General features: G+C 47.5%; 1 protein-coding gene across 6 annotated transcripts in view; it reads left to right on the top strand.

Annotated features, from left to right (window-relative positions):
• Positions 1-26,542, top strand: part of LOC146199191 (transmembrane protein 198) — a 108,288-nt gene extending 81,746 nt beyond the window's left edge. For 4 of the 6 annotated variants that reach the window (XM_084594660.1, XM_084594664.1, XM_084594663.1 and 1 more), the window contains exons 2-7: positions 13,158-13,290; positions 15,994-16,156; positions 17,698-18,027; positions 19,769-20,002; positions 22,345-22,481; positions 25,620-26,542. In XM_084594660.1, the coding sequence (XP_084450786.1) occupies positions 16,012-16,156; positions 17,698-18,027; positions 19,769-20,002; positions 22,345-22,481; positions 25,620-25,757 (984 nt within the window). In that variant the 5' untranslated portion in view covers positions 13,158-13,290; positions 15,994-16,011 and the 3' untranslated portion in view covers positions 25,758-26,542. Of the gene's footprint in view, positions 1-13,157; positions 13,291-15,993; positions 16,157-17,697; positions 18,028-19,768; positions 20,003-22,344; positions 22,482-24,945; positions 25,444-25,619 lie in introns of those variants that run through there. The other 2 variants (XM_084594665.1, XM_084594666.1) reach the window with 2 other exon arrangements.
• The last annotated feature ends 49 nt before the right edge of the window (positions 26,543-26,591 follow it).

The raw sequence follows: 26,591 nt of genomic DNA, 5'->3' as shown, positions 1-26,591 counted from the left end.
AACTTGAACAGTTAAGGAAAAAATATTTTACTCCATTCTATAATGAACGCATCCCATTCCACCCCTGTTTACTATTAGGAGACAACCCGCTTGTTGAAATTTCATCTGTTTTTAGTTTTCTTAAAGAGTTAGGGATTCTAAATCAGCTGTAATTTTCTAAACTTTTCATTTTCACTCATAAAGAAGCTCAGCAACCTAGTGTTTGGCGCATGATGGCCATAGTAGCCTATGTGCCAAAAAACCCAACCCAACCCAACCCAACAAAGTTCTTGACTACATCAAATAACAAAATGGAAAGGGAAATAATTGAAGCCATTTTCATTGATAAGACTGGGGACGCATGCATCAGCTCTCCTTCAATTTTTCTACATGACAAGGAGCGGAAGTTCTTGGAAGGCTCCCGATGTTTGACACAGCCACTAATGGGCACCTGTGCCGTGTGCAGGTTTTCTTTTTTTTTTTTTCTTTTTTTTTTGGAGGGGGGGGGGGGGGGGGGGGGCTCTGTGTTTCTGTCTGTTTTCTTCTTCGATATTTCTCTTATTTTTTTTTCGTAGCTTTCGCACTGTTTTATTGTTTGTTTTTCGTTGTTTTGCCATGTTAGCTGTTGGCCGCCTGCTTTTTAGGGATTTTTTTTTTTTGCCATGTTTCCTGTTGGCTGTTTGTTAGTTCATTGACTACGCCTTTTGCTGCGATGATTTTAAGATTATTCGCTTTTAGACTCTGCCTTTTGCTACGATGGTTTTAAGTTCCCGTTTCTTCCAGTGTTTTCATGCTTTTTATTTCGCCTTTTCACTTTCTGCCAACCGCATGCTCACGGATGGCGGTCGCTCCTCTACCGTCTGCCGCCATTAGCATGCGCGGCGGTCATTATCCACCAGACGCAGTGAAAGCATTCATGTCTGCGCGGTCACTAACGTAACGCCCGGTGCGTCTGCGCAATGATCAGCCTTGAATCGCACCGCTAGTCACGACCGCGCTAACGGACGGGGGTTTACCGCATCCTGCAGTGCATGTCTGCAGAAAAGAGAGAGAAGTGCGCATCCAGGGTCGAAGCGAACGCCTGCACAACCCGTTTCCTCAATCGCACTGCTTCTTTCTATCGCATCATCGAAGCTACGACTCGCGCGCTCACAGGCATCTGTGTACTTGCTGGGTGGGCGCGCGCTCGCTAAAGGCCCGCGCTTCTCCCATTGCGTGTCTCTGAGCCGCTGGGATACAATCCCCGTACACGCGCAACGTGCTGCCTACACTGTCGGACGCTGCGTATGCATGCGCTTCCTGCATACGAGACGAAACAAAGCGCGCGGGCGGCGCGGCACCGTCTCGGCGCCTTGCTTCCTGGTCGCGCGGCCGCGGAAGAGCAGCCTCCAGCGAGGCCGCCGTGATGATCGACCCGCATTTCGTGCGCGTGCATTTTTCCCGCGTGTGCCGCCTCGATCGCTTCTTCATCCGTGCGGAACAGCGTGATTTGTGCCCCTATGTACTATGCGGGAATCGGGGCTGGTGGTGCGCCGTTGTGTTCTTTCTGTTTGCCATCCCCCGGCCTTTCGCGCCTTCTTGCAAGTCATTCTCGCTTTCTCCTGTGGCGTTTCCCTTTCTCCTTTACTTTATGCGTACTTTATTTATCTTTCTGTCCTATCGGATGTCAATATACGCTTTGAAAGGACGGCACTCGGGCTTGGCGGACGGCCCCCACAGATCAGTCCGGCCGGGTGTCTGTTGTGGCGCTGTGGAATTAAATGATGCGTGGATGAAGATGAGTGGACTCGCGAGTGCACCGCAGTGGCCTCATTCGGCTTCCGCTGAAGCGCGTTAAAGAGCTGAACAACGTCTCACCCAACGCAGCGGGGCGTAGAATTCCCACGGGACGTATATATGTGGCGCTAATCACTATAGAGCGCTGCGGACGCTCCGACTCGGTTGTGAATATCGACTGCGAACGCCTATGGATGTAAACTCTCACACATGCTACCCATTGAAGCCGCCGTGCGAGTCGAATCGACTGTCTCTTTCTGGAACTTACGCTGCTAGCTGACCACAAGGTGGCTGGTTCGCTTCTGTCCTCGGCGGTCGTATTTCGATGGAGGCGAAGTAGAAAAAAAAAAAAAGGAGTATGTTGCGCGATATCAGCGCACGTCAGAGAACCGCAGGTGATCTGTATTAATCCGATGTCATGCACTGGCGTCCGTCATAGCGCGAGTTTGATCTTATACTGCGCTCCCGGAACGCGTCTCGTAGCTTTACGGCACCGCTGATTCTTCAAATCACGCGCGAGGACGTCCAGCCCCGAGTCCTTTCTATATCTTGGCAACGACGGCTCGAACTGGTTGTGTCAGTTTACGGAGTGTTGTAGGGAAGATGGAGAGATTGCAGAAAGGAAGCGAATTAAAAGAGATTAAGAGGACATAACGCGCGTGCTACGTCCTTTTGCATCTCAATATGCTTTTTACATGTTACGTCTCATGTGTTGAGAGAAAAGTGTGTGCGTGCGTGCGTGCGTGCGTGCGTGCGTGCGTGCGTGCGTGCGTGTGTGTGTGTGTGTGTGTGTGTGTGTGTGTGTGTGTGTGTGTGTGTGTGTGTGTGTGTGTGTGTGTGTGTGTGTGTGTGTGTGTGTGTGTGTGTGTGTGTGTGTGTGTGTGTGTGTGTGTGTGTGTGTGTGTGTGTGTGTGTGTGTGTGTGTGTGTGTGTGTGAGGGGGGGGAGCGCACGTTAGCACCATTCGCACACATATGCATTATGTACCTCCTTTTATTTTTAACTATAGGCAAGTCGTGAGGGCCGTGATCGCAGAAGTGTGTTTCTTTTCATTTTGACCACGATATTACATGGCGTGCTCGGTCTATAGGCCTGCAGCAGGGCTGCTTCTCTGCGCACACAGTATACTGGTAGCATACTTTTTCTGTCAAAGGATGCGCATATAGGAGTACATATGTGTGTGGCGACATTCTGCCCTCGTCTAGTGCTTCATAAGCCCCGAAGTTTTCTTGCTTAACATGTCTCATATGTAGTTATCTTTCTGCGACGGGGACGCCCGTTCTTCTGTGCATACCTATTGCAATAAGCCCATGAATACCTATTGTTGGCGCTGCGCAGAAGAGGCCTTTTCATTCTGGGCACTTCTTTCATTTTTATTTTTCCAGCCCTCTGTAACGTATGTCCCATTTGTGCCGGACATATGTTCTGGTCGGTCGGTTAGAGAAATGAGCTAAGAGAGAAAAAAAGTTGCATCACTCCAAGCTCTTTGAAACGGAGCCCATTTTAGATCCTTTCATCTTTGTTTAGCTTTGCTTCCAACGCACTTTTTTACAACTGCACCCTTTGTTCGGGCCGAGTGGGGAGCCAGCCAAGCGAAACGCTTTGCCGGCCCACCCGGCCGTCCGCGTCTCGAAAACGAGCCCGTGTACGTTGTGTGCGTGCATGGATCCGAGATCCACGGCACCGATACACACGCGAGCGGGACTCATTTTCTCATGGTTTGGCGGGCAAGGGCAGGCCGCGCACCGTCGTCTTATTTGCCGCCGATCGTATCGGCCTAATCTGGCGGCCGGCCGCACGCTAAGCTTATATGGACGGGCACCGCAGCCGCGCCCGGACAGAGACAACACAACCGACGACGTCGTCGCCTTAGGGCGCATGTATCAGGCGCTTGTTCTGTTGCAGTGTCTGGAAAAGGTGTGCCAGCAGGAGCCTCCCCGTTCGGTTGCTCGAAGTGCAACGCTCGCTTGTCATGGCGATCACGTAGGCGGCTATCCGGAAAGGAGGGAACGAGAGACGCAAACGCTGCGTTTAATTGGCAAACGTTTGCGTATGCTCGTTTAGTGTTTTCTTATGCGCACAGGTGAGTGTGCGGCAGTGTGACCGACCGCTATTCGGATTCTTATGTGACGTGCATAACTCAATGCGGACAGCAAACGTGAATTTGTTTGGAGTCCCTCGTGGGTTGGTCATCTTGAGTTCGCTTCTAACAGTTTTCGTGACTATGCGCTGGTATATATGGTGGTTTGGTTTGTGGGGTTTAACGTCCCAAAGCGACTCAGGCTATGAGAGACGGCGTAGTAGAGGACTCCGGAAATTTTCACCACCTGTGGTTCTTTAACGTGCACTGACATCGCACAGCACACGGGCGCCATGCTTTTCGCCTCCATAGAAAAGCGGCCGGGATTCGATCCCGCATCCTTGGGAACAGTATATATATATATATATATATATATATATATATATATATATATATATATATATATATATATATATATATATATATATATATATATATATATATATATACAAATGGGGTTTCTGGCGCTAATTGATTGGCGCCCTATATCGAGGCCGCGCCGTACCTCGACGGGACTCGATACGTATTGCGGAAAAGTGGTTTTGTAAATTTCGCAGAACTTTCCGGCCCCGTTCGCTCGGTTGCCTCGGTGCCCTTATTTTTATCGGTATATAATATCGAACGCCACGGTCGTCGCAAGCCACAATCGACCCTCATTTTTCCCGGCTTCCGTTCGCGCCTCCTGGAAACGCGCTGTGCTACAACAACCGACGCTTCACCTTCGATTTTCCGCCCCCATTTATCATTATACTCTTTTTTTTTTTTTTTTTTGTTTCTAACGCGACTGGATAGGGTTTCAAAAGCTTATACGAGCGATCTGCACTCCGGTCACGTCTAATGCGAACCCTTTCGACTTCCTTTCGCTCGTATTGGCCGATGTTTCATCCTTCTTGTTTCCATTATTCTTTGTTTTCCATCTGCACCGTGCGAGTTCTTTCGACCCTGCGCAGCAGGCAGCGCGCGACCTAATGTCCGTGACGGCAACACCGGTGCGCCAGTTGTCGCTGGCCGATTGCATGTATTATTTCGCTGAGTGCTGACCGAGCCTCTACCGAGAGGGACACGCACTCTAATGCGGCAGTGGGCGTATCTGATAGTTCATCGGCTGACTTCGCCGACGACCACATGCACTCAGGTGCGTTGTCTCCGCCGCTGTGCCATTCGCACAGGCGAGCGTGCGAACAGGAGAACCGCGTGCGTGAAGCGGCGCCGCCATGGGCAGCGCAGGCTAGTCGGGGTGTCACCACTTAGTGACCTTATACGAAGAACGTTGTCCCCGTCTTGCAAGCACATCGTTTCGCCGAGAACAATGGCGCGCGATGCTATAAGGGCGCGCTGTGTATCATCCTTGGTTGCTCGGCGCGGCGCATGAATTCGAATACCATTTCCGCTGTTGTGCGACACAAATGTACCCATCACAGGGAAGCAACCAGGAAAGGCCGAGACGATACTGCATCTTTCGAACCAGGGATGGACAGTTTTCGCATGGTATGCGTGGTCGATTGGGTAAGGAGGTTAACAGGCTTCGTACGCTCACGAATATCACTGTGTAGGGGCCAAGCAGCTCAGTTTCGGGGAAACGACGAAGCGCTCGTGGTCTGCTGCCACGTCTGCTGCCTATCTCCCGCCCTTTCTACCCCCCTCTCGTCTCTCTCTGGCTGATCGGATGATGGCTTCAGTAGACGGCTTCAGTTTATTTGTGCGCGCGTTGCTGTCATCGATCTGCTGTGCGGGCGCGCTCGTTTCTTGCGAAAACGGCAATCTAGGAAGTGGGCAGCTGCACCGCGCTGTCATTGGTATTCTCTTTTTCCTCCCCCCCCCCCCCCCCCCCCCCCCTCGGGCTGAAGGTTGGATTATTACGAGGTCACGTGTGCTTCGGCGGATGGCTAGCGCTATAGACGACAGTAGTGAGCGCCCTCCCATACTACATAGCCCCTGGGTGTGTCCCGTCGCACTCGGCACTGGGCGGCTCTCTGTCGAGCCATTGATTAACATTGCAGGATAGGCAGGCGTCGATGTATGCAGTGTTGCCGCCGAGTGCACCAGATCTAACGAGCCTGGTTTTATATAGCTGGCCGCCGTACGTAAACAACTACGTATACTGTACGTGCACCGTGTTGAGAGGTCGCCAACTGTATTTGCATATATACTTCCTTCTTTTCATCCTTCGCGAAATCCCGCTGGTCGTGGTAGGAATGAGCGCGCACGAGGCAAGTGCAAAGAAAATGGCGCCACGGCGGAGGTCTCGGGCACTCGGAGCGCGCAGTAAACCGTTTCGTTTTGTTCTGTGCGCTGACGGCGGTGGCGCGAGGCGAACTGTTGCTAGGGCAGTCATGTGTTGTTGTGGCTGTAGGAGAAAGGAAAAGAAAATGCACGGGCCTGCTACTGGCCTTGTAGCTGAGCCACCTCCGCTGCCTGATTTATTTATTTATAGGAAGGGAAAGGCGCGGTAACTGTCTCACTTGTTTTCTGTGGACACCTCAACCGCGCCGTAAGGGAAGGGAGGAAGGGAGTGAAAGTGGAAAGAGAGAAAGAGGAGCCGTAGTGGAGGGCTACGGAGTAATTTCGACCACCTGGGGATCTTTAACGTGCGCTGACATCGCACAGCACACGGACGCTTCTTCATTTCGCTTCCATCGAAACGCAGCCGCCGAGGTCGGGTTCGAACCCGGGTACTCTGGTACAGTAGTCGGGCGTCTTACCACTGCACCTCCCCGGCGGGGCCACCTCCGCTGCCTCGTGCAGACAGAAGAGAAAATAGAGAAGAAAGAAAAGGAAGACGGAGAGAAAGACGCGTGCCGCAACAACAGCCGTCATCCACCACCGAAGCGGTGGCGGGTGCAATGACGGCCTACAACAGATAAAAATTCGGTGGCAGGCTAGCCCCGGCCGCAAGCGGCGGTGATCTACCTGCCCCAGCCCCGTCAAGGGAGGCAGTCATGTGTACACACCAATGCGCACTCCACTCTGCCGCTGCTGGCGGTCTTGTATAGGTGCCTTGGTTACAGCTCGCCTGTGAGACATACAGGTCAGGCTCGTCAAATGGCCCAATCACCTGCGCTCGTAAAAAGAAAGACACTGGAGTAGTAAAGTAATAAATAGTAATAAATAGTTAATTCTAAGCGCCTTGATCTATCCCTGTCGTGGAGCGGGCAAGGAGGGACTGGTCGGGCTGAGGGCTGCTCCCCTTCCGGAAAGCAGTAAAAATACGACCCGAGAGGGTGCAGGGTTCTGGCATGCGCGCGCACATTATTACCGGGTTCGCATTTCGCACCTAATTTGTTGTTGTTGTTGTTGTGGCTGTAGGAAGAAGGAAAAGAAGATGCACGGGCCTGCTACTGGCTCTGTAGCTGAGCCACCTCCGCTGCCTCGTGCAGATAGAAAATAATATACAGAAGAAAGAAAAGGAAGTGGGAAAGAAAGACGCGCGCCGCAACAACAGCCGTCGTCCACCACCAGCGGTGGCGTGTGCAATGACGGCCTACAACAGATAAAAATTCGGTGCCAGACTAGCCCCCGCCGCAAGCGGCGGTGACCAACCTGTACCAGCCCCATCAGGAGAGCATCACAGTAATTTTGTGCACCTAATTTGAAGCAGGTCGCTTCTCTATATGGCAGTTAGCGTTCCTTCTCTGTGCCATAGTGCCTCAGTAGCCACGGCGTTCCGACCCATGCAGGAATGGCTTCCACGTTGTCGGTATAGAGCACTTAGCCATGTGAAAGCTTTATGTCGCTGGCCAGTTTTGCTTCCTTCCTTTCTCATCTTTTATATGTGCTCACAAAGGGATAAATCAGGATTCTACTGTATTTACCGCACACATAATGGTACGATTGTGCGTTTGTGCATTCACGTGGTGATGTCGCTGTGTACAAAGCTACAAGTTGCGGTACTAAAGAGGGGCGTACAATTAAACTAAACCGCCACCTAACTGCATCAAAGTGTATTGTTGGCGGGTTGGTGACTTAACATCATAAAAGAAAACTGCGCGTAAGACAAGACACGGAAGGAGTAGACGCGATGCCAGCTAACTGATCTCGAGCTTGCGGACGCTGCCCTGGAGTGGATACAAAAGCCAGGTATAAGAACCTCATCAAAATGACAGCGGGGATATACAAGGTTTGGTTTGCGGGGATTAACGTCCCAAAGCGTCTCGGCGGAGGAAAAGGATTCAACCGACGGGTCCGTGTCAGTGCTTGCCTCGCTAGAGCAACCGTATAGAAAGAAGCCTGTGCCGCAGAGTGCGTGCGACGTGAATGTGCAAGTGGCCGACGGCGCTGACTGCGTAATAGAATTCGCAGCATCAATCGCTGGGCGGGACAGGGGGTGCACCGCGAGTGTGCGGCGCGGCACGGCTTCACTCCGGGTTCGACCACCACAAGCACCGCGACGAGCCGACGACGCGTCGACGTGATCGGCGCCCCGATGACGGCCGTGGCGGGGCTGAGTGGGGCTTCGCTCTCACCCGGCGACAGCCCTAAGTGGCCTTCGCGTCGTTCGAGTCGGCGCACGCTTTCCTTTCTTGCTCTGCTAACCGATTATATTTTATGTCTTTCTATTTCTCCCTTTCCAGCAGCGTTGGCACGCTTTCGCTGGCTGTCGCAGTCAATTATGGGCGTCATTTGTCCGTAATGTACCTCCTCCTCTTTGCATTTACCCCCCCCCCCCCCCCCCTTTTCGATAGCGCTTCTCCACAGAGCACGGCTGCAATGCAGAGAAAACGTGTGCGCAGTGCGACGTGGCGTTTGTACCTGTCGTATACTCATATTTGCAGGTTTCAGCCGATGCACTATACCGTCTGGGCGTTGCGTTTAGCTTCGTTCGCGTTGCCGGCTCGTTTCGATGCAAAACTAGGCATATATAACTGAGACTAGTGAAATATGGCAAGGTTTTGGCGGACGCGCTGCATGCAGCTGCCTAGATGGTCTAGAAGTATTCCAAAGCTTAGCCAAAGTGCCGCCAGCTGCGATCCATATAGGTCCTTGGAGAAATATTCGCGCGCATGGTTTGTGATTTGATTATTCGTTGCGTTCTCCTCCTTCTGCATACATATTTGACCTAAGCAGCGAGCGCGCTTACGAAGGATGATGTGCACTACAGCGGGATAAATCCGCTGTATTTTTTTTTTTTTTTTGTTTTAGCTCGTGCGCCTTCCATTTTTTTTTTACGTCTCTCTTTGGCTGCGTCAGCATTCGATCGGCTCGCGTGTGCGCTATTATGAGTGCATTTACTGTCATGGCCGTCCATTCCGACAGTGGCTTTGCCGTTCCGGCCCTTTGGGACTGAGTCAGAGTTGTGCATCAGCGCTTCTTTTTTTCTTCTTCTTTTACGCGCGCCGTCTGCACGCAGACTGGTGCAGTTGCGTTTGATATATGAGGTCCTTGTTCTGGACGTTTGGTTTGACCGCCTCTTTGCTGTTGCTGCGTGTCTAGCTCCGCCGGAAATAAATTTGCGGATCAATTTATATTCGAGGTATGGTCGCCTTGGTGTATTCGTTTGGGATTATGCTATATTGCTAAACCGCGACGGACTTTGACGCATTCTTACTGCGAAGCCGTACGGGGGCTGACGATCTCTCTCGTACACACCGCAAAATGTGTCTCTCTTCAAGTGGACGCTGCATCTTGTAGGCCGACGTGTGCCTGGCCCGTTTCTGCTAGAGAACAGGGGTGGAGATTGAATTAGGAGGGGAAAAAATGGAGCAACGCAAGAGGTTGCGGGGTTGGCAGCTGGAGTCGCGCGCGGCGGCCGCTTTGCAAAAAGGAAGTGCATGAGGGAGAAGTGGGTTGCGGGAAAGGTCCGTTTGTCGCGGGGTGGGGCTTTGCGAAACCCGATCGGGCCGAAACGCGTGCGAGCGCGCGTTTGCGCGAGCACCCGCCGGCCGGGCCGCGTCGCGCGCACAGCCTGTGTTTTCTCACCGTGCAGGAAGGGGGAAAGAAGCCTATATGTTCGTGAACACCCGGAGTGGTTGTGCCGGTGTTTGCACACCGCATGCTATGTTTTCTATCGAGGGCGTTTTCGTGGACGCGAAGTTGTGAGGGAAATGTGCACTTGCTTTGCTGGGAGCTGGGGAGAAACTATGAAATAATTGCGCACGGCGTAGAAAGTTATCGACACGCTTAGTTTGGGTCGTGACATTTCAGTACACTTTAGCCGGCATCATTAAAAATTCCATATAAATATCTAACTTTAATAGACATCAGGCAGACGGAGGAGTAGGAAGACGACCTCACCAATCCCCACCGTTTTTCCCGTTTCTGTTCCTGACGTGAAGGGTCAAAGAACATGTTACGTGCACGCGAGGCACCCCCGGTCAAAAGTCTTTATGCCGCAGTGTTTGCTTTCAACCTCGTTGCGCAGCCCTTAAGGCGAGAATAACCGCTTTTGAGGCCTTCTGGGGCCTCTTGAGGTTTTCACTGGCGCCGCGAGTTTTCCACCACACGGCTGGGAATATACCGTGGAGGACCGAATAATTTCCACCAAGGCTGTGCATTCACCTGCACAATCCACGTCGCAAGCGCGCTACTTCTATCCCGGGGGAAAGCATGCGAGAAACGGTGAATTCGTCTCATCACAGCCGCCGGCTTCCGCTCTCTCATCATCACCGCCGCCAGCTTCTACCGCGCTTTCGCGGAGGCTGCTCCCCGTCGCTCCCCCTTCCGCGACGGTCTCCTGAGCGTTATCTTTGGTGCTCTCTCAGTCGAACCTCAGAGGAGGTCTTCGAGGAGTGTCCGGGTTAACTCTATCCCAGGAGTTCGGATTCGCGTCAAGACTGCCGCCGGTTCTCATTTCTTCTTGCCGCCGCTGTGCGCGCACCGCTTGTGTATGTGTATTATACGCTGCGCGGGGGGACGGTCACGTAGCCGTGACGAGACCCCTCATCTTCCTCCTTCCCTCTTCCGCAACAACTGTTTCATTTGCGCCGCGTGCGAAGGCGATTAGATTGCGACGCTCTGCTCGGTTCGAGCCGTCCATCTTCGCGCACCCTTTCCTCGCGCTCTTGCTGGGGGGTCATCTTCGCGTGTGTTCATCGGGTTCGTATGTGTTCAGAACTGCATGGTGGGACCAATACATCTACAGAGGTCTGCAAAATTTGAACTGTAAATTTAGTGGGAAACCTGCCACAGGTGCAGAATCATGTCAGGCGCTTTATTTTAGTAATGATTCACTTTAATAGAACAAAAAAAAAAAAAATTCATGCTTTTCACACTTAATCTCAAGCAAAAAAGGTAATAATGATATTATACAGCCCACTCCTCGGCCCAAGCCACGTGATCGCGAACTGCAGTCGGGCCGCTCTGAGCGCTCTGTAAACTCCTTAAATGCAATTTGATTGACACCGTACTTCATATTCTCATCGGTTTTAACTTTGGTTCCGTCGGTTCACTATTGGGGCGTTTTTCAGCCGTCAGGCGAGGCGCAGTCTCGAGCCAGGGGAGCTCTCGCTCGTTTGCGCAAAGCAGTCGTTGACCCGCTTTACGAGCGGCACTCGTCTCAGGCGCGACGGTTGGCGACGTCCCCCGCCCGTCGTCGACGGCGTGCACCGCCCCGACTTGTGTGCGTGTCTCCGCGGAGAGAAGAAAAGGCCGCCGTCGACGCCCCGACGGCGGAGGACTATGTAGAAAGAGAAAAAGGGTTGAGTTTGCAGCTCGAAACTCACTCGTTCGCCCCGACAGCCGCCGGCGACGCCGAGGACACGTGCACGCCTGGCGCGCCGCGGGCTGTGCTGCATACTTTGAAGGCCTTTTTGTGCGTCTTTTCCCTTTGTTCGTTTCTTGGGGTCGATCTAAAGTTTCAGCCTGCTTCTGAAACCCAACCACCGATCGCGCTGTGCGGGCGAGTGCTAGCTATGCTGTTCTTTTCCTCCTCGCTTTTTTTTTTTTTTTTTTTTGCGTGTTCTTGTTCCTATGTTTCTCTTGTTGCTGTTGATTTCAAGCGCACAGCACTCTTTGCAGTTGGAGGCGGTCCCGTCCTCGTAGGGCGGTGACTTTCGCAACGCAGCCGGATAGCTGTGGCGTAATAGACAAAAAAAGAGGCACGCACATATTTCCGCGAAACTGGCAGAATGAAGTGAAGCCGTCGTGTACGGCTTAGATTCGTCGATTGTAGCTCGTGGGGAAACTCTAGACCCCCGCTCTCTCTCTTTCTCTATTTTCACTGCGACAGTCGTCTTTTTGCTGTTGTTGCAGCAACAATCATGTACCAATCTATCATGTACCTGTGTGTATCTCTCGTGCCATTTTTGAGAGTACCGATTTATGATATTTCTCGTTGTAGCTTGTTCCGCCGCTTCGGAGGGTCTTCATTCGATTACATTATCATTTTTTTTTTTTTTTTTTTTCCCCTAGGGGCGATTTCTTGCCCCATTTCGACGCGCATGCCTTATCCTGCAAGGCTGGCTCCTCCTTGAGCACGCTTGCTGGTAGGAGAAGCTGACAGTTTGGGCGCGGTCGGAAGGAGGTGCTCGCGTCGGCTGTCGGAGTTAGTTCCAAGTGTGGACATAGTCCTTGACCTCGCAGCCGTGTACAAATTCCTTGTCTTGCTCGAAAGCTCGTATTCCGCTCCATTGCACGTGGTCGTGGTAGTTCCAGGAATCACTCTTACTGCATTAAATTCAACGTTCGTGCTTGCATCGAAGTGCGGATTTATGGGCTGCCCCCCCCCCCCCCCCTCCCCCCCTGTTTTTTTTTCTCTCTAAAATCCACTCCTTCTTCATTTCCCCTTGTCGCGGTTCCCTTGGATGGTTTTATTCGTCTATTCCGTCGCTGGTGCAAGTCCTTTTTGCATGCCAAGGCAGAAGTCTAACGAGACGTCGAGCCCTGGCGAATCGGGGATGGAACCTGCGTGCGCGGCGGCAATTAAGTTTACCGTCATTCTAACCACCTGCGACGTTGCCGTTCTTTTCGCTGAATTAACCACCGCGTTCGCTTGTCACATTCATACCCAAGACCAGCTGCTGGGCACCCGTCACGCAGCTCGCCCGTGATGGATAGCACGCACATGCTTTTATCGCGCACGTATATGACGTAACCCGAATGATCTCACTGAGCGTAAGTGCCCGGATATTTTGCGCACTTTCCCATTGGACGCCCCTGTTGTGTGACCCTTCGATGCAACTGTTTCTCGGACGGCCTGACTAAGTGGCGCGCGTAACGGTTGCGGCTGCAAGCGAGGGCTCCCTTTGAAGCCCCCTTCCTTCTGATTGTATGCTTATTTTTGGCTGTGTGTTTGATTACTTTTGCCTTAGTGCAGCCTTTTAAAATTTCGGATTTTTCCTTGCTGTTGGTCGCAGTACGTCTCACCGTGGTGTTTTTTCTCTGTGCAGGCATCGGGGCCTCCGGAGCAGGCATGATCCTTGCCTGCTGCGAGCCCGCACCTACGAGCTTCTGAGCGAGTTTCGCCCGCCTCTCAGCGCTGCTGCCAACCACCCCTGTGCCAAAGCTCTGCCACTGTAGCAGGTGTGTATAGCTGAAGTCCAGTGGAATTGCTGCTCCTTATATCTTATATTCACTTACTTGTCACTTTGATGCTTAACATCACATATCTTGGTTGAGAAATTGGTGGCCAGCATTATTGAGGGGAAGGAGGCTAACAAAGAGGCAGAAGTATATGTGTATTGATTGAAATATGAAAATGCTGCATTGACTTTTAGAAGTATATGCACACCTACCTGCTTATTTTAATGTTCTTATTCCTGCATATATAGCTTAACACCTCTCTCAAGCTTTGATGGACGTTAGCACCTTGATAGCATTTTCATTGGCAACTACTCAATGTTAGGGTATTGTAATTATCCCTCTTTGGTACAATATTCCAGGTGGGTAGACATGCTTTTAAAAGCACGGAGTGTATGTAGGCTAGTAAAACCAACTGAGGTCATTTGAGAGTCACATGGCTTAGTCTGCACTGGTTTATTTGTTCTCCAAAATTATAGCATTAGTTAACAACAAATTAGCTGACATTTTCATTGCTGGCATTAGGAATAAGTTGCCAATTCAGAAAACTGGCATGCCTAGAAACTAGTCTCAGAATACTTTTGAACATTAGCTGGCTGAGATGTCTGAATCAAGGTACCATTTACCTAGATTTGATTACCGCCTCAAAGGTAAACTCACAAAATACAGAAGTTTTTTCATAACAGCACTGCTACTTAAGCATCCCAATTCATGTTTCAGAGAACAAAATCTGCTTTTCTCTGGAGTGCTGTCTCGACGGGGCTTTGTGTATGCCATGAGAAATATGCCAGCACGCAACTGTTACTTGATGGCTTTGTTTTGAAGCCAGCAAATAAAGCTGTACGCAACAACTGCGTCACACGTGGGAGGTGCTTCACGCCGAGAGATGCCGTATCGCATGCGTAATTAGACGAACTGGGACGAAATTTTAGACGCGCGCATCTCGGGACACAGGTGCGTTAATAAAATTCTGCAGAATGGAATGGCGTTAAAAAGCATTTGCCTCTAAGTTCTGAATATAAATATGCAGGCTAACTTCAGCCAATAAAAAGTTAATTATTGAATTTTAGTTAATTACTGAGTTTACGGGGACAATTATTACCCCAATTTGTGTCCACCTAGCCGCTTTACCAATGTACAAAAACGGCATGAGCGTACAGCATTTTTCTTTTTTTTTTTAAATAATCAGTAAAGTCTAATTTTGAACACCCTGTATTTCTGTGAAGAACTGTACAGTGTAGTAGTAGTACTAGTAGTAAGTGGTTTTGTTATAGAATAAAATAAAAATAATAAAGGAAGCAAAGATTTTTTGCCTGCCCCGGTAACTGCTTTTAAAATGAGCTGAAGCACCTTAACTGAACGGCGGAAATAAAGGGATAGCAAGGAGACAGGTAGGAGAAATCAAAGAGGTGACTGACAGGGAGAAAGGACAGTTTAGATTAAAAGGGAAAGGAGTATAATACAATATTGTATGTTCCACAGTATGAGTTTGTTTGAGGCCCGCCCGCGATTATCTAGCACGCTGGAGCACTCGACACTGCGGGCCAGCCTCCACAATGTGCATTACATCGGCGTGAAGCTGCCGGCACTGAGGATATTATACAGTGTAGCACCCCTTTCTGCTCTTTAGAACTTGGTCATTTTCAGTTTTATGTTTTATGTTTAGAAAGGTTGGTTCTTATCCTTGACTGGTTTGTCAATATATGGCAGCAATTTCTGCTAACAAAACATCACCACAGAGAGGAATGTCTTGTTTGCTTTTCGCCGATCAATGATAACTTTTTCAGCTTGACGTTCCATTTTATTAGGCACGTGTGTTTAAGTTGACAGTGGTCAAACAGAATTGAACTGCAAATAATTATGTGTAATAAATCAGGTGTCTCCTTAGCTTTATTTTGTAGTTCTCATCATGCTAGCACGTAAGCAATGAATGAGGATATTGGAGGAAAAAAAAAGAGGAGGTCCCTTGCGGATCCTCGTTTGTGTGCATGCATTTTTTACTCGCTTTATCATTGCTGCTGCTTCTATTATCTCGGGCATATTTTTTTAATATAGTCATTAGCTACCACATTCTGTGATGTGCTCTTGACGTAGATACAAATCCCCGCTGCATATCCTAAGAGAAGTGGGTCTGTCTAGGGATTCGAGGGTCCTGAAGGGTTCAATTCCCATCTGCTCTCCATCTCAAAGAAGGTACTCGAGTTAGCTGGAGCTGCCAACTCGACCCTGTCACGTGGCCTCGTGATGTCACATAACCCACCGACTAGTCAATGTTGCCTATGTCATACGTCTATTACCACCTCCCAGAGACATGCTCATAATCTTTCACTCACACTGCCAGTGCTGACGCCACATTTTCTGAAAAATAGGGCCTATAATGCTATTGTGTTGAAGTCGTTCAATTAGAGATCATAATTGTTTAAAGCATTGCTTCATAGATGCAAAAGAGCAATTTTTCTCTTGGCATAGAAAGAGGCATTGCAGGAGTACTTCAGAGAAGCGTGATGACATGGAAGTTTGGCCTGATTGTTGTAACTACTGCTCACATATATAGGAGACACCTTTGTTTACCCTTTCTTGCTCAGTTTTGTTCAAAGTCACACATCCCATTCATGACATGCAGATAACTCAAAAACAGGAAAGAAAATAGGACCATTACAATTCGAGAGCTCATGATGCGCTAATGGGTGCCTTCCTTTGTTCCAGCGCCCCTTCAGCATAGCGATGCAGGACCAATTCTTCGACCACGGGCGAGATGCAAACTCGTCTGAAATTTTGGACTGCGAGGAGTTCTCCTTTGACTATGACATTCCGCTTGCTATACTGTGTGGCATGTTCATGGTATTTGGTGTTGTCTACACGCTATATGGTGAGTTTGCTGCATACCCGGCTGCATGTTTTCATGTTTTGCATGATCAGGTTATCTTAACTTCATGCAACTGAAATGAGAAAACAGTTCGGCAAAGAAAACTGGTTGTTGTGCATTGCATAGCACAGCCGCATTACTTGGCAGATATATTTATAAAGCTTACCTGAGCGTTCAGTGTAAGAAACACAACTAATGTTCAAGTGAGGAGATAAGGAGTGTATATCTGTTAGCTGTTGCTTTTAAATTTTTTTAGGCACTTCTACAGCTTAAAGGAGCATCGACATTAAATTTTGGTTGCATATTTACTTCTTGTTAATAATGTGCAAGACATTACTATACGCTGATCATCCCTAGGAAATAATTTGTTGGAATTTTTCACTTGCACTCATTTTGGTTTCAACAGGCAAATGGTGGCTATGAGATGAAAGTTGCACATAGATCACATGAGGGATGAAAACACTGATATAATCATCGCGTTTATAGTTTTGATTCACTGCGATGCTAAAGCTGGCCAGCCTCTATAGCCAGAATTACAACAATTTAAAAAGCAGAACAACAGTTTATATCGAAGTTTTTTCACCCTCATGTGACATATAAGAACTTTGACGCTGTAGCCATTTCTCTGTTGTTGAAACCGGAACTGAAACAAGTGAGAGAAAAAAATTCAGTCATAAATTATTTAGTGGTCGTACGTAAACACCATGTGGTGATCTGTGTATAGCAATGTATTGTGCATCATTACAAAGAGTGAAATGTGGAACCAAAAATTGTGTGTCTATGCTTCTTTAAATGCTGCCCTTCCACTTTTTACCTAATTTTTACCTTAAACAGATTTCTGTGCACCCTGAACAGGTTAAGCCTAGATAAAATTCTGCCCAAAAATGCACCCTCTAGGCAGTACAGTTTTGTAGTGCACAAAGCCGTTCAAAGCTGGAACAACTCCACCTGGAATCTCTTTGCTCTGCAGATGGAAAACAGCAATCCAGCTGGAAATTTAACAGGAAACGTGTTTTTTCAGCTGGAATGAGCACGCCTTAGGAACTCTGCTTGTGCCCGAATTTCAGCTGAGAAATTATTGCCCTGTTTTTATCCCTTCAAAGTGCCTAAAAACAGCACTAGAAGGAGTGCAAGCTGCAAATTAGTGTCTTTTTTTTTTTTTTTCTTTAATGGCTAACTCACTTCTACTACTGACCATACCTTTTGTCACAGTCGTTTGCTGGTTTTCCACTTCTGTGAAATTTTAGCCCTCAGATGCATGCAACGCATTCACACATAAGATTGCACTTATGTTTACAAAGCAGCAGTTGTGCCACCTTGTGAAGGCTCTCAGCAAAACGGAGGCACAGTGGAGAAGGTAGCTCCTATGCGGAGGGAATGCATGCCAGCAGAGCTGTTTCTTTTTTATCAACTGATGCTCAAAGACCAGCAGTGACTCTACATGTTAGTCTAGATGTAATGCAAAGTCACGCAAAACAAGAGACATGTGGCCATCACCTTGCACAGGGTAACAACACCTATGCTTTCTCCCCCCTACCCTTCAGGGTACCGCTGCTTCAAGGCTGTAATGTTTCTGACGGGCTTCCTGTTTGGCGCCTTTGTGGTGTTCAAGATCTGCACTGTGGAAAGCCTGCTGCCGACAGCAGGGAACGCGGGCGTCTCGCTCGGTGCAGGCCTGTTGTTCGGCCTGATCACAATGCTCGTGCAGCATGCGGGCCTTTTCCTGACTGGCTTCCACACAGGACTGTTTGCTGGTTTCGGTGGCATAGCACTGATGCGGCTCTGGTACACACCATCCACAGTGTGGCTGACCGTGGGCATCCTGCTAGCATGCAGCATCCTGGGGGCAGTGCTCAATCTCTTCTGGCAAAAAGGTGCCTCTTCCTCTTACAGTTGCACAAATTCAGAAACAATTTTAGTATGGAACTCAATGATGATGATGCTCTTTGGGGGCTTTTACTTGAGTTGAGGTTGCTGTGAACTACTGGTTCGAATTCACCTTGCAACAATTTTGCCAGCAGTTGCTTCACCGTAGCTATCGGCATTAACCAACTTGGTTTGGTGTTTAGAATAACATCAGAATTTAGAGGTCTGTAAGCACTGAAATCTTGTAATATTGTAAATCAACAAGTGAAACTTAATGCCGTAAAGCATATAAGGAAGTTTTTTCAATGAGCAGAAACACTTATTTTGTATATCTTGTTAAATGGAACCAGTAATACTAGAACACATAAGCTGTCCTTAGCTGGAAAAATTCAGGCACGAGAAACACATATACAACAGCTACAGCAATAGGGTAACCTTGTCCTAAATAGTGTGATTATGCTCTTGTAGACATGCAAGTTTCATAGTCTTGCAAACATGTAGACATTATTTTGGGACATTTGTATTATTCTTATGTCTACTTGTTTGGACACGTATGTTTGTGTGCAAAAGCACTGGCATATGCGACCATGCCTGAGGGCTATTTTTACTATGCAGGTGTGCTTTTTCACTTTAAGGCAGCGTCACTTTTTAATGTGAACTTTTTTGTATGTTACAGAAAGAGTTTTTGAAAGGAAAACCATGATGCAGTTAGCAGCTATAGTCACAGTGCAGGACGCACTGATAGTTCTCAAGATTCAGTGCACAATGTAATTTGATTTATTATTTTTTTTTTTTGCAATAACATTAGTACTGAGGGCAGACATTTTTTTTTTCTTTTTTTCTTTTTTTTGTATGTCATTACCATGCCTGGTTCCACCAACCTGAAGATAGTTTTCATCTGTTTCATAGTTTTGTAGCATGTTATATCTTGGAGAGTTGTTAGCAGACATAAGCACAAAATGAAAACTAGCACAGTGCGAATGACAAGACACGTTTCATACCACGTTAATTTATTGGTCCTTTCAATTTCAGTACTGCCTGTCTGTCTTTATTCAAATTGCAATTTGCAAAGCTGCCAGAGCTTGTTTTGTATTATAAAAATAAGCACTCAATAAGCAAGTTTGCGAAGATTGAATGTAAATCCGCTGGTTATACATAGTTGTTGAGATTGCTTTACCAGACTTTATTTGAAAATCTCTATCTTATCACTAGACTGTGTTGCATGAATCATGCTTATGGTTGTAGCATCTGCTTATTCATATCCTTCACGTAATGCTATGCTTGTCAAGGAACTATGCTTGTCAAGGAGCTTTGGCCCGATTTAGCATTAACTTTAATGTTCCTATAAACCTAATTTTTTTGTTTTCTTTTGCTTTTTGTTTTGCTTATTTGTTTTTTCTTCTCGAGTACAGACACAGAGGCCTGCTGTAAATTGATACACATTAAATTGTCAGCATTAATTGTCCCAGCATTAAATTGTCATTTAATGCTGGGAGCAAAAAAAGAAAGAACAATGGGGCCGGTGATCAGGTTGGCATCAAGATCTTGTTCTCTTTTGATCTCATTAATTAACAGTATTGATTTAAACTTGGTATGTTGTTATTGTCTTCCATTTATAAGGACTATCTCAGCTTGAGCTAAGATTAGTGCAAAGAATTTGCAAAGCGAAGCCAAAAGCACATTGTACATTGCTCTGACGAGCATTAGCTGCAGTATGGCAACACATGGTCACGCCATGTCTCAATGCAGCCCTGACAATTCTGGGGACAGCTGTGTATGGAGGCTTCATGATGGTGGTGGGCTCGGACTACTTTGTGAGCCGGTCACGCCTCACCGACTGGGCATTGGGCGTGATCCTGCTCAAGTCACCGCTGCCACTGTGCTGGTTCTCCTGGCTCATCTTGTCTCTGTGGCCACTGCTCATTGTCTTTGGGGTGATCGTCCAGTGGCGGCTCACTGGTCGCGGCACCTACCACTCGGACAGTGAGTGCCATGCCAAGGAAGCATTTTTACTCTCACTTCCAGTTTGATTGTTGTCCCATTCAGCCTAGTTTTGTTGCGTTTGAGAAAAGGTTAATTTCTTGGTTTGGTTTATATAGTGTTTAACAGCTCGGCCTACGAGGGACTCCGTAGTGAAGAGCTCTGGAGGCCTCGACCACCTGGGGTTCTCTGGCTTTGGACAGTACATGGATGCCTTGCTTTTCCTCCATCGAAAAGCAGCAGCTTTGGCTGGGGTTGAACCCGCATCCTTTGGCTTCAGCCATAGAGTTCCTTACACTAACTAGAGGGAAAGCTGAGGGCGCTGCACTTCAGCCACCATGGGCGCGCTAAGAATCATGGGCCGGTATGCTACTTGTTGCGGGACAGTCGGTTTTTCTCGGGTACGTGGAGTGGCGTTACTGCGATGTTTCTTTTTCGTCATCATCATCATCTGAAGGTGCGTACATAGACCGCGAAAGCCATAGTAGTGAAGGCGCAAAAGCAGACGTCGCCAATAAATCATTTTTTGTTTCCCGAAACGCCACTAAAAACTTTCTTAAGTAATTGCACAACCATAAATATTTTTATAACGTTTTCTTATTTCAAATTTTGTCTCTTAAGTGCGAAATATTGGTATTTGTGCTGCTCAAAACTAAGCCAATAGGAGAAAGATCCATCAAAGAGAGAAAGAGCCTCAAAGAGCCTTATATTGAATAAATCTCACACTGACATGCTGTTTCTCTCTTTTTGCAATTTATAGTCACAATATTCAATCTTAGGACATTATTTACTGTAGAACAATGTTTATCTTTGCATTAGTTTTGGCCAAAAGTTGTAGTTCTGCACTCGGTAGCTCTCCGGCCCATGATGCTTTGAGCGCCCATGGTGGCTGAACTGGCCGTCTGGAAACTCCATGTAAACTCCCATAGACGGCAGCACAGCTTTCCCTCTAGGTAAGGTAAGAAACTCTATGGCTTCAGCAGTCAACTGCCCTAACTGCCATGGCAGGCGAAAAGGTTAAATTCTAACAATTAGTTCAGGCAGCAGCATTTCAATTTTGAACCTTTCATTAGTTTTTCTTTGCTGCCAGAAAACTCGAAACTTGAGTGTTTCATAACATCATTCTTTTACAGCTCATCAGCGTTTAAAGGAATCAAGTATTAAAATTTTGCACTTCACATATGCTGAACTGTATGGGTCAGGCAGAAATCTTATATAGCCCCGCCGTGGTGGTGCAGTGGTTAGGGCGCTCGACCGCTGTGAACAAGAATAAGAGATCGAATCCTGGCTGGGGCATCTGCGTTTCGATGGAGTTAAAGAGAGGCATCCGTGTGCTGTGTAATGTCAGCGCACATTAAATAACCCCAGGTGGTCGAAATTTCCGGAGCCCTGCAATGCAACATCTCTCATATCCTGAGTTGCTTTGAGACGTTAAACCCTACAAACCTAATCAAACCAAGTCACATGTACTGTATGGCACTGCATGAATTATTGCATTAATCGTCAGTCTAAATAGCTTTCCTAATTATGTAAATTGTTAGCAACATGAAATGTAATGATTAGTGCACAATATTGACCAGTTCAAATTCGAACTGGCAAAGTTCACCGAATTCCGGTATGTTTCTGTGGAGCTTTCATGTTGCAGAAGTAAAGTTTTAGACTACATCTGCGTTTCGGAACTACGGAAGCTCTGTGAACAGTAGTAGTTCTTCACATCCTGATGTTTTTACAGTATTGCACAAATTAAGTTTAAAAAATTTTACATAAATTTTTTTGCGCTAGCAAAAAAATCGTGTTTCTGCACTTCCAAGCTTGAGATTAAACTTTTTGTGCTGGCTGTGCCAGTCGTTATGAACATTTTAGTGTTTAGTGCATTAGCAGTGAATGCCATATGGACTCCACAAATTGCCCCTGAAGTATTTAGTTCCAGCAGTTTGCACTTGGTTACTTTCCCGAATTATGCATATTTAAGTCATTTAATCCTCTCAATTTTCTCATCTGTCTGAACTATTTAACCATTTCCTCTGCTCTGGGTGACTCGTTAGTTCTTCAATATCAACAGGTGACACTAAGCCACAGATTAGAACGACTGTCTAGATTTAGCACTCCCAACAACGTGCAAGTTGCACTTCGATGCCTGTCCCTTTTGGCTTTGTTTGCTTAATTTACGGAATTGTTTTGTGGGTGTGTTGAGTATGATTAAATAATCAGTCTGCAGCAGCTTTTCTCTCTTAAACCACCTTTTTATTTTTTTGCTCATTTTTTGCATCACAGTTTACTACTGAAGCAGGACTCATTTGAAAGCAAATGACACACTCTGTGAACTTCTTTCTTTTCTGTGCCAGCAGTGGGGCCATCGCGAAGATCTCGTCAGCTCAACCTGCAGAGAATACGGCAAGAGGAGTCGCGAGCAGAGCAACGGCAGCGCAAGTACCGATACCTGTACCAGGTTCGGACAGCCCACGGAGACGTCATCTCTCAGGTGAGCTATGAGGAATAGCTGTGGTGCCTCAACGTAGTAAGCTGAATTGTCAGGAGCAGCAGTTTGAATAGTGCGAGACCTACAAAAACAAAATCGAAAATCTCTCTCTCTTGGCCTCTGCTTCGGGCCTGCTGTCTGATGACAGGATACTGATAAGTAGTCTCTCGCAGTAGGCTCCATGTCATGTTTCATAGTTTCATACCGACTTGCTTGCTGGCTGATGTAAACCTCCCGACCTATGCTGTAGTCTTTTCGCTATGACTAGTTATGCTTTAGAGTTTTATGGAATTTGCAGAAAGAATATTACCATGCCAGCTTTCTTTTATTGCGAAAGCAATACTGCTCGCAGTTTGAGCCATCAGCGTGGCCCGGCGTTGACCACCATTGGCCTTTAGACGACCCCCGTAGACGACCCCAAGCTGGCAGGAGCTGCCAACTTGGGTCTCTCGTTTCGCATGGGACGGTTATGTCAGAATCATCCTGCCAGGACCCTGGCATTCACGTTACTCCTGGAGCCCAATAAGGCATGTTCGTACGGCTTGGTTAAAGCTGGGCTTTGTATGTGGGCTGGCAGGAGCTGCCAACTTGGGTCTCTCGTTTCACATGGGACGCTTATGTTAGAATCAGCCTGCCAGGACCTTGGCATTTCGTTACCCCTCTAGGCCACTAAGGCACATTCATATGGCTTGGTTAAAGCGGGGCTTTATGTGTGGGCTGGGGAAGAAGAAGAAGAATTAGAAGAATGCTCGGTCACCCGCAGCTATTGCTTTCGCTCAATATTCGGTTCAGCAGCATTGAACTCTTCCATTTTTTATAAAGCATTGTGCTGTTGCCACCTCTTCACTTTAGTAATGCTCTTTTATGTGTTATTTCATGGGTATCAGCTGCTTTTTGGTACCAGCCAAGCAATGGCAGTCTTTATGTGTCTGAAAATATGGGCCAGTAGGAGCAGAATGGATTCAAGCGAAAGTTTTTAGTGAAGCAAAGGAGTGTGGACCTACAGAAGTGCACAGATTGGTGGCGATTTAATTATTTGATGCATTTTCACTTAGAAAACTATTCATTGAAGCAAAAATGGGCCTCAAAAATGGTTTTTGGCGAGAAATTTGTTCCATTAGACTCTATGGCGAGCTGACATGGAATACGGAAGAATTCGTGGAAGTGGCATCCATTGTAGCGGGGTTTGAATATCTGCTTTATTTTTTAGTTACAGTTGCAAGTGACATTTTTTCAAAATTCTGTTACCAGTAGTTGTACAGGCAGCCTTGCACGCTGTGGCATATCATAGCCCCCTATTGTAGCCCAGACTTGCTGGGACGTTCGAGCTTTGTTTTTGTCGTGACTTACGGAAAAACACCTGTGCGCATGTAATGACCAAAGTTTGAAACTTGGTACCATCAGGATATGTCATCACTTCCTCAGTTTTGACTTTTTATGTCTTGCCTTGAGCTGCAGGCTCTAGAAAAATCACGCACCGCATTAGGCACTTATTTTCATCAAATCTGGCCAGCTGGCTTGGATGCATTGTTAAGCTCAGTGGGTCAGTATCACTGGTGTGCACAAATCTGGGTACTTTCCAGAATTTAACTTTTTTAAAGGTGCAGAGACACCAATTTTTGGTCGGACTTTTTTCTTCTTGTTAAAAATACCCAAGGCATTACTGTATGTGGATCACCACGTGGTTTTTGCCTGCGACTGGTAAATCATTTATGATGGAATTTTTTTGTCTCGCCTGTTGTGGTTGAAACTTTGAAACATTTGAACAGCTGAGCAATTGCTATTATGTCAAAGTGAAGTCTAGGTCATCTGAGGTACGAAAAAATGTCGCTGTAATCATTTCTCCTTCACTCAGGCTGGCTTAGCACTGCTGCTCAAGGTCATCCTTCACATGACCTAGACCTCTTCGACGTCATAGCTATCACTCAGCTTTTGAACCTGAAACAGGCGAGAAAAAAAAATTTGGCTACAAATTAATTAGCAGTTGTAGGCCAGTACCACATTTTCGCGATTCTAAGCAGCGGAGTTCGTAACAAGTTTGCAAAGGGCTGCCTACATGACATGAGGTTTAGGTGAACTACTATAATCGCGTTTGCCGAAAATGATTGCCAAGTTTGTTGGCCAAATAAGTTCTTATTTTTAGTTACCGTCACGAAAATGTGGCTAAGAATGCTCATTTTATATTTTTTGGATTTAAGCACCACCCCTTAACTTTGGGCATCGTGATCGTGAAAAAAGGGGGTGCTTAAAATCAAGTAAACATGGTAGCACATGGTGGTCCGTATATAGCAATATCTTATGCATCATTAAAATGCGTGACCAAAAATTAAGTGTCTGTACCCCTTTAAATTTAACCTGTTAGTGTTCTGCCAGGATGTGTAGTTACCGATAACCGCAAACCCTGCTCTTCATTCAACTACATTGGTTATGGGCCTTTCCAAACCCTGGGGTCTCTCGCTGCATGCAGTACCTACCCCTGCAGGCTTCTGCTTCTTCCTCCATGGCATACCTTAACAGCTCTATGTGAAAGCAACTGTGCTCATGACGACTCACAACTGCAAACTGCATGGCTGTTTGCACTGCTTGGATCTGTTTCACGTCTTCTCCTTCGTTATCTTTGCACGCCTTCCTGTGCACGCACACATTGAATTACAGTAATAGCACAGCTCATTTCTCTGCATGCCTTTTGTCCGACTGCACCTGCGATAACTTAAGCTTCCCTTGAACGAGTCAGCTTGCCAGGTACAAATGCCGAGAAACGGGCAAGCATGAGCCCTGGTCACGTTTCATTGCAGTCTTGATTTGTAACGACACTGATCTTGTTACCCTAATCTAGTCGTGCAAGTATGCATACATTTCCCCTAGTTTGTGTTGGAACATCACTGGCACTGCACGCTGTTTCGAGCAGAGACCTATTATTCCAAATCACTGCATACACACTTTGGCTGAAAGCTTTGCTGTCCTGTCAGCAATGGCAGGGCTCTTTTAACTAACACTAGTCGAGATTTCCCTTGGGTTTGAAAGACCAGGCCTTCTTTCTCTTTCCTCTCCCGTACCCCATGCCCCGTTGCACCCGTGAAATCATGGCCGACGGACTGCCTCTGGCGACAAAACCTTGGCCTGCCTACGCAATGGTTACAGAGCTACATCCAGAGCCTGCAGAAGAAGGTGTGCCCACCACCCGACGACAGCCTCTCGATGCTGCATTCCGATCTGACGCACCTCACGATGCTCAACCCGTCGGAAAGTACGGCCACCACATTGAGCCAAGTGACCTGAAAAGCACCTTGACTCCCTGAAGACTCCAAAGAAAAACGAGCCAAGCAGTGGAAGCCGAGTTGCCGTCCAGGGAGGGACAGGAGTCTGCGTTTTTTTCCCTTTCTTTCTCTAGCCATGGTGTTCATTGACACGTCGCACTCATTGGCCTCGGTTTAAGATAAATAACCCCAGGGGTCTCAAGTCAAAGGGCAACGCCAGCGGTGCGCTGAAAGAACAGGTGACCTGCTCCAGTGTCGTGATGGTGCAACAATTTTTTTGGAGCGTGATGAGACAGATACACAAGCTGCTCTCTCTAGAGTAAGTTCTATCTGCGAGAAATCTGCCCGGATCCAGTGCTGAAATGCAGCGCAAGGAGAGGAAGTGGTGCTGAATGCATTCTTTTCCGTCATTTCATTTTCCGAGTGCATGATAGAAGTGAGGAACTGTTACACGAATGGCCTTTTCAAGAGTTTTTAGGTGAATGTAGGTGAGTAAACCCGGCCAAAGAAGTCAGGGAGGTACAATTCTGTAACGAGCAGGTCGTCGTAGGCAAAGTCTGCTTGGGCGCAAAGTATTTCTCATCTATCGCATGACCTTTTACAGAGCGAGTGTATAAAGAATGAGGAATTTGACATGCTCAAGAGCTTAGCGCGGCCCCGGTGCTGTTGAGTTGATGTTTTCAGAGTGGTGCGTAATGGAGGAACTGTTTGGTGTACATACGGTGTGAACAGAGACTAACGTGAATATGTTTCACATGTGATACGTAGGAGAAAGAACATATACAGTTTTTCTCTTTCCTTAGCAGCCGTAGTGTGAGGCACAACAACTTTGTAGTCTTCAGTGAACTGCCAAAAC

The sequence above is a fragment of the Amblyomma maculatum genome, chromosome 2 (genome assembly GCF_055883805.1).
Source record: "Amblyomma maculatum isolate TAMU_Amacu chromosome 2, ASM5588380v1, whole genome shotgun sequence".
NCBI classification, from domain to species: domain Eukaryota; kingdom Metazoa; phylum Arthropoda; class Arachnida; order Ixodida; family Ixodidae; genus Amblyomma; species Amblyomma maculatum.
This window is presented reverse-complemented; position numbering and strand designations above follow the sequence as displayed.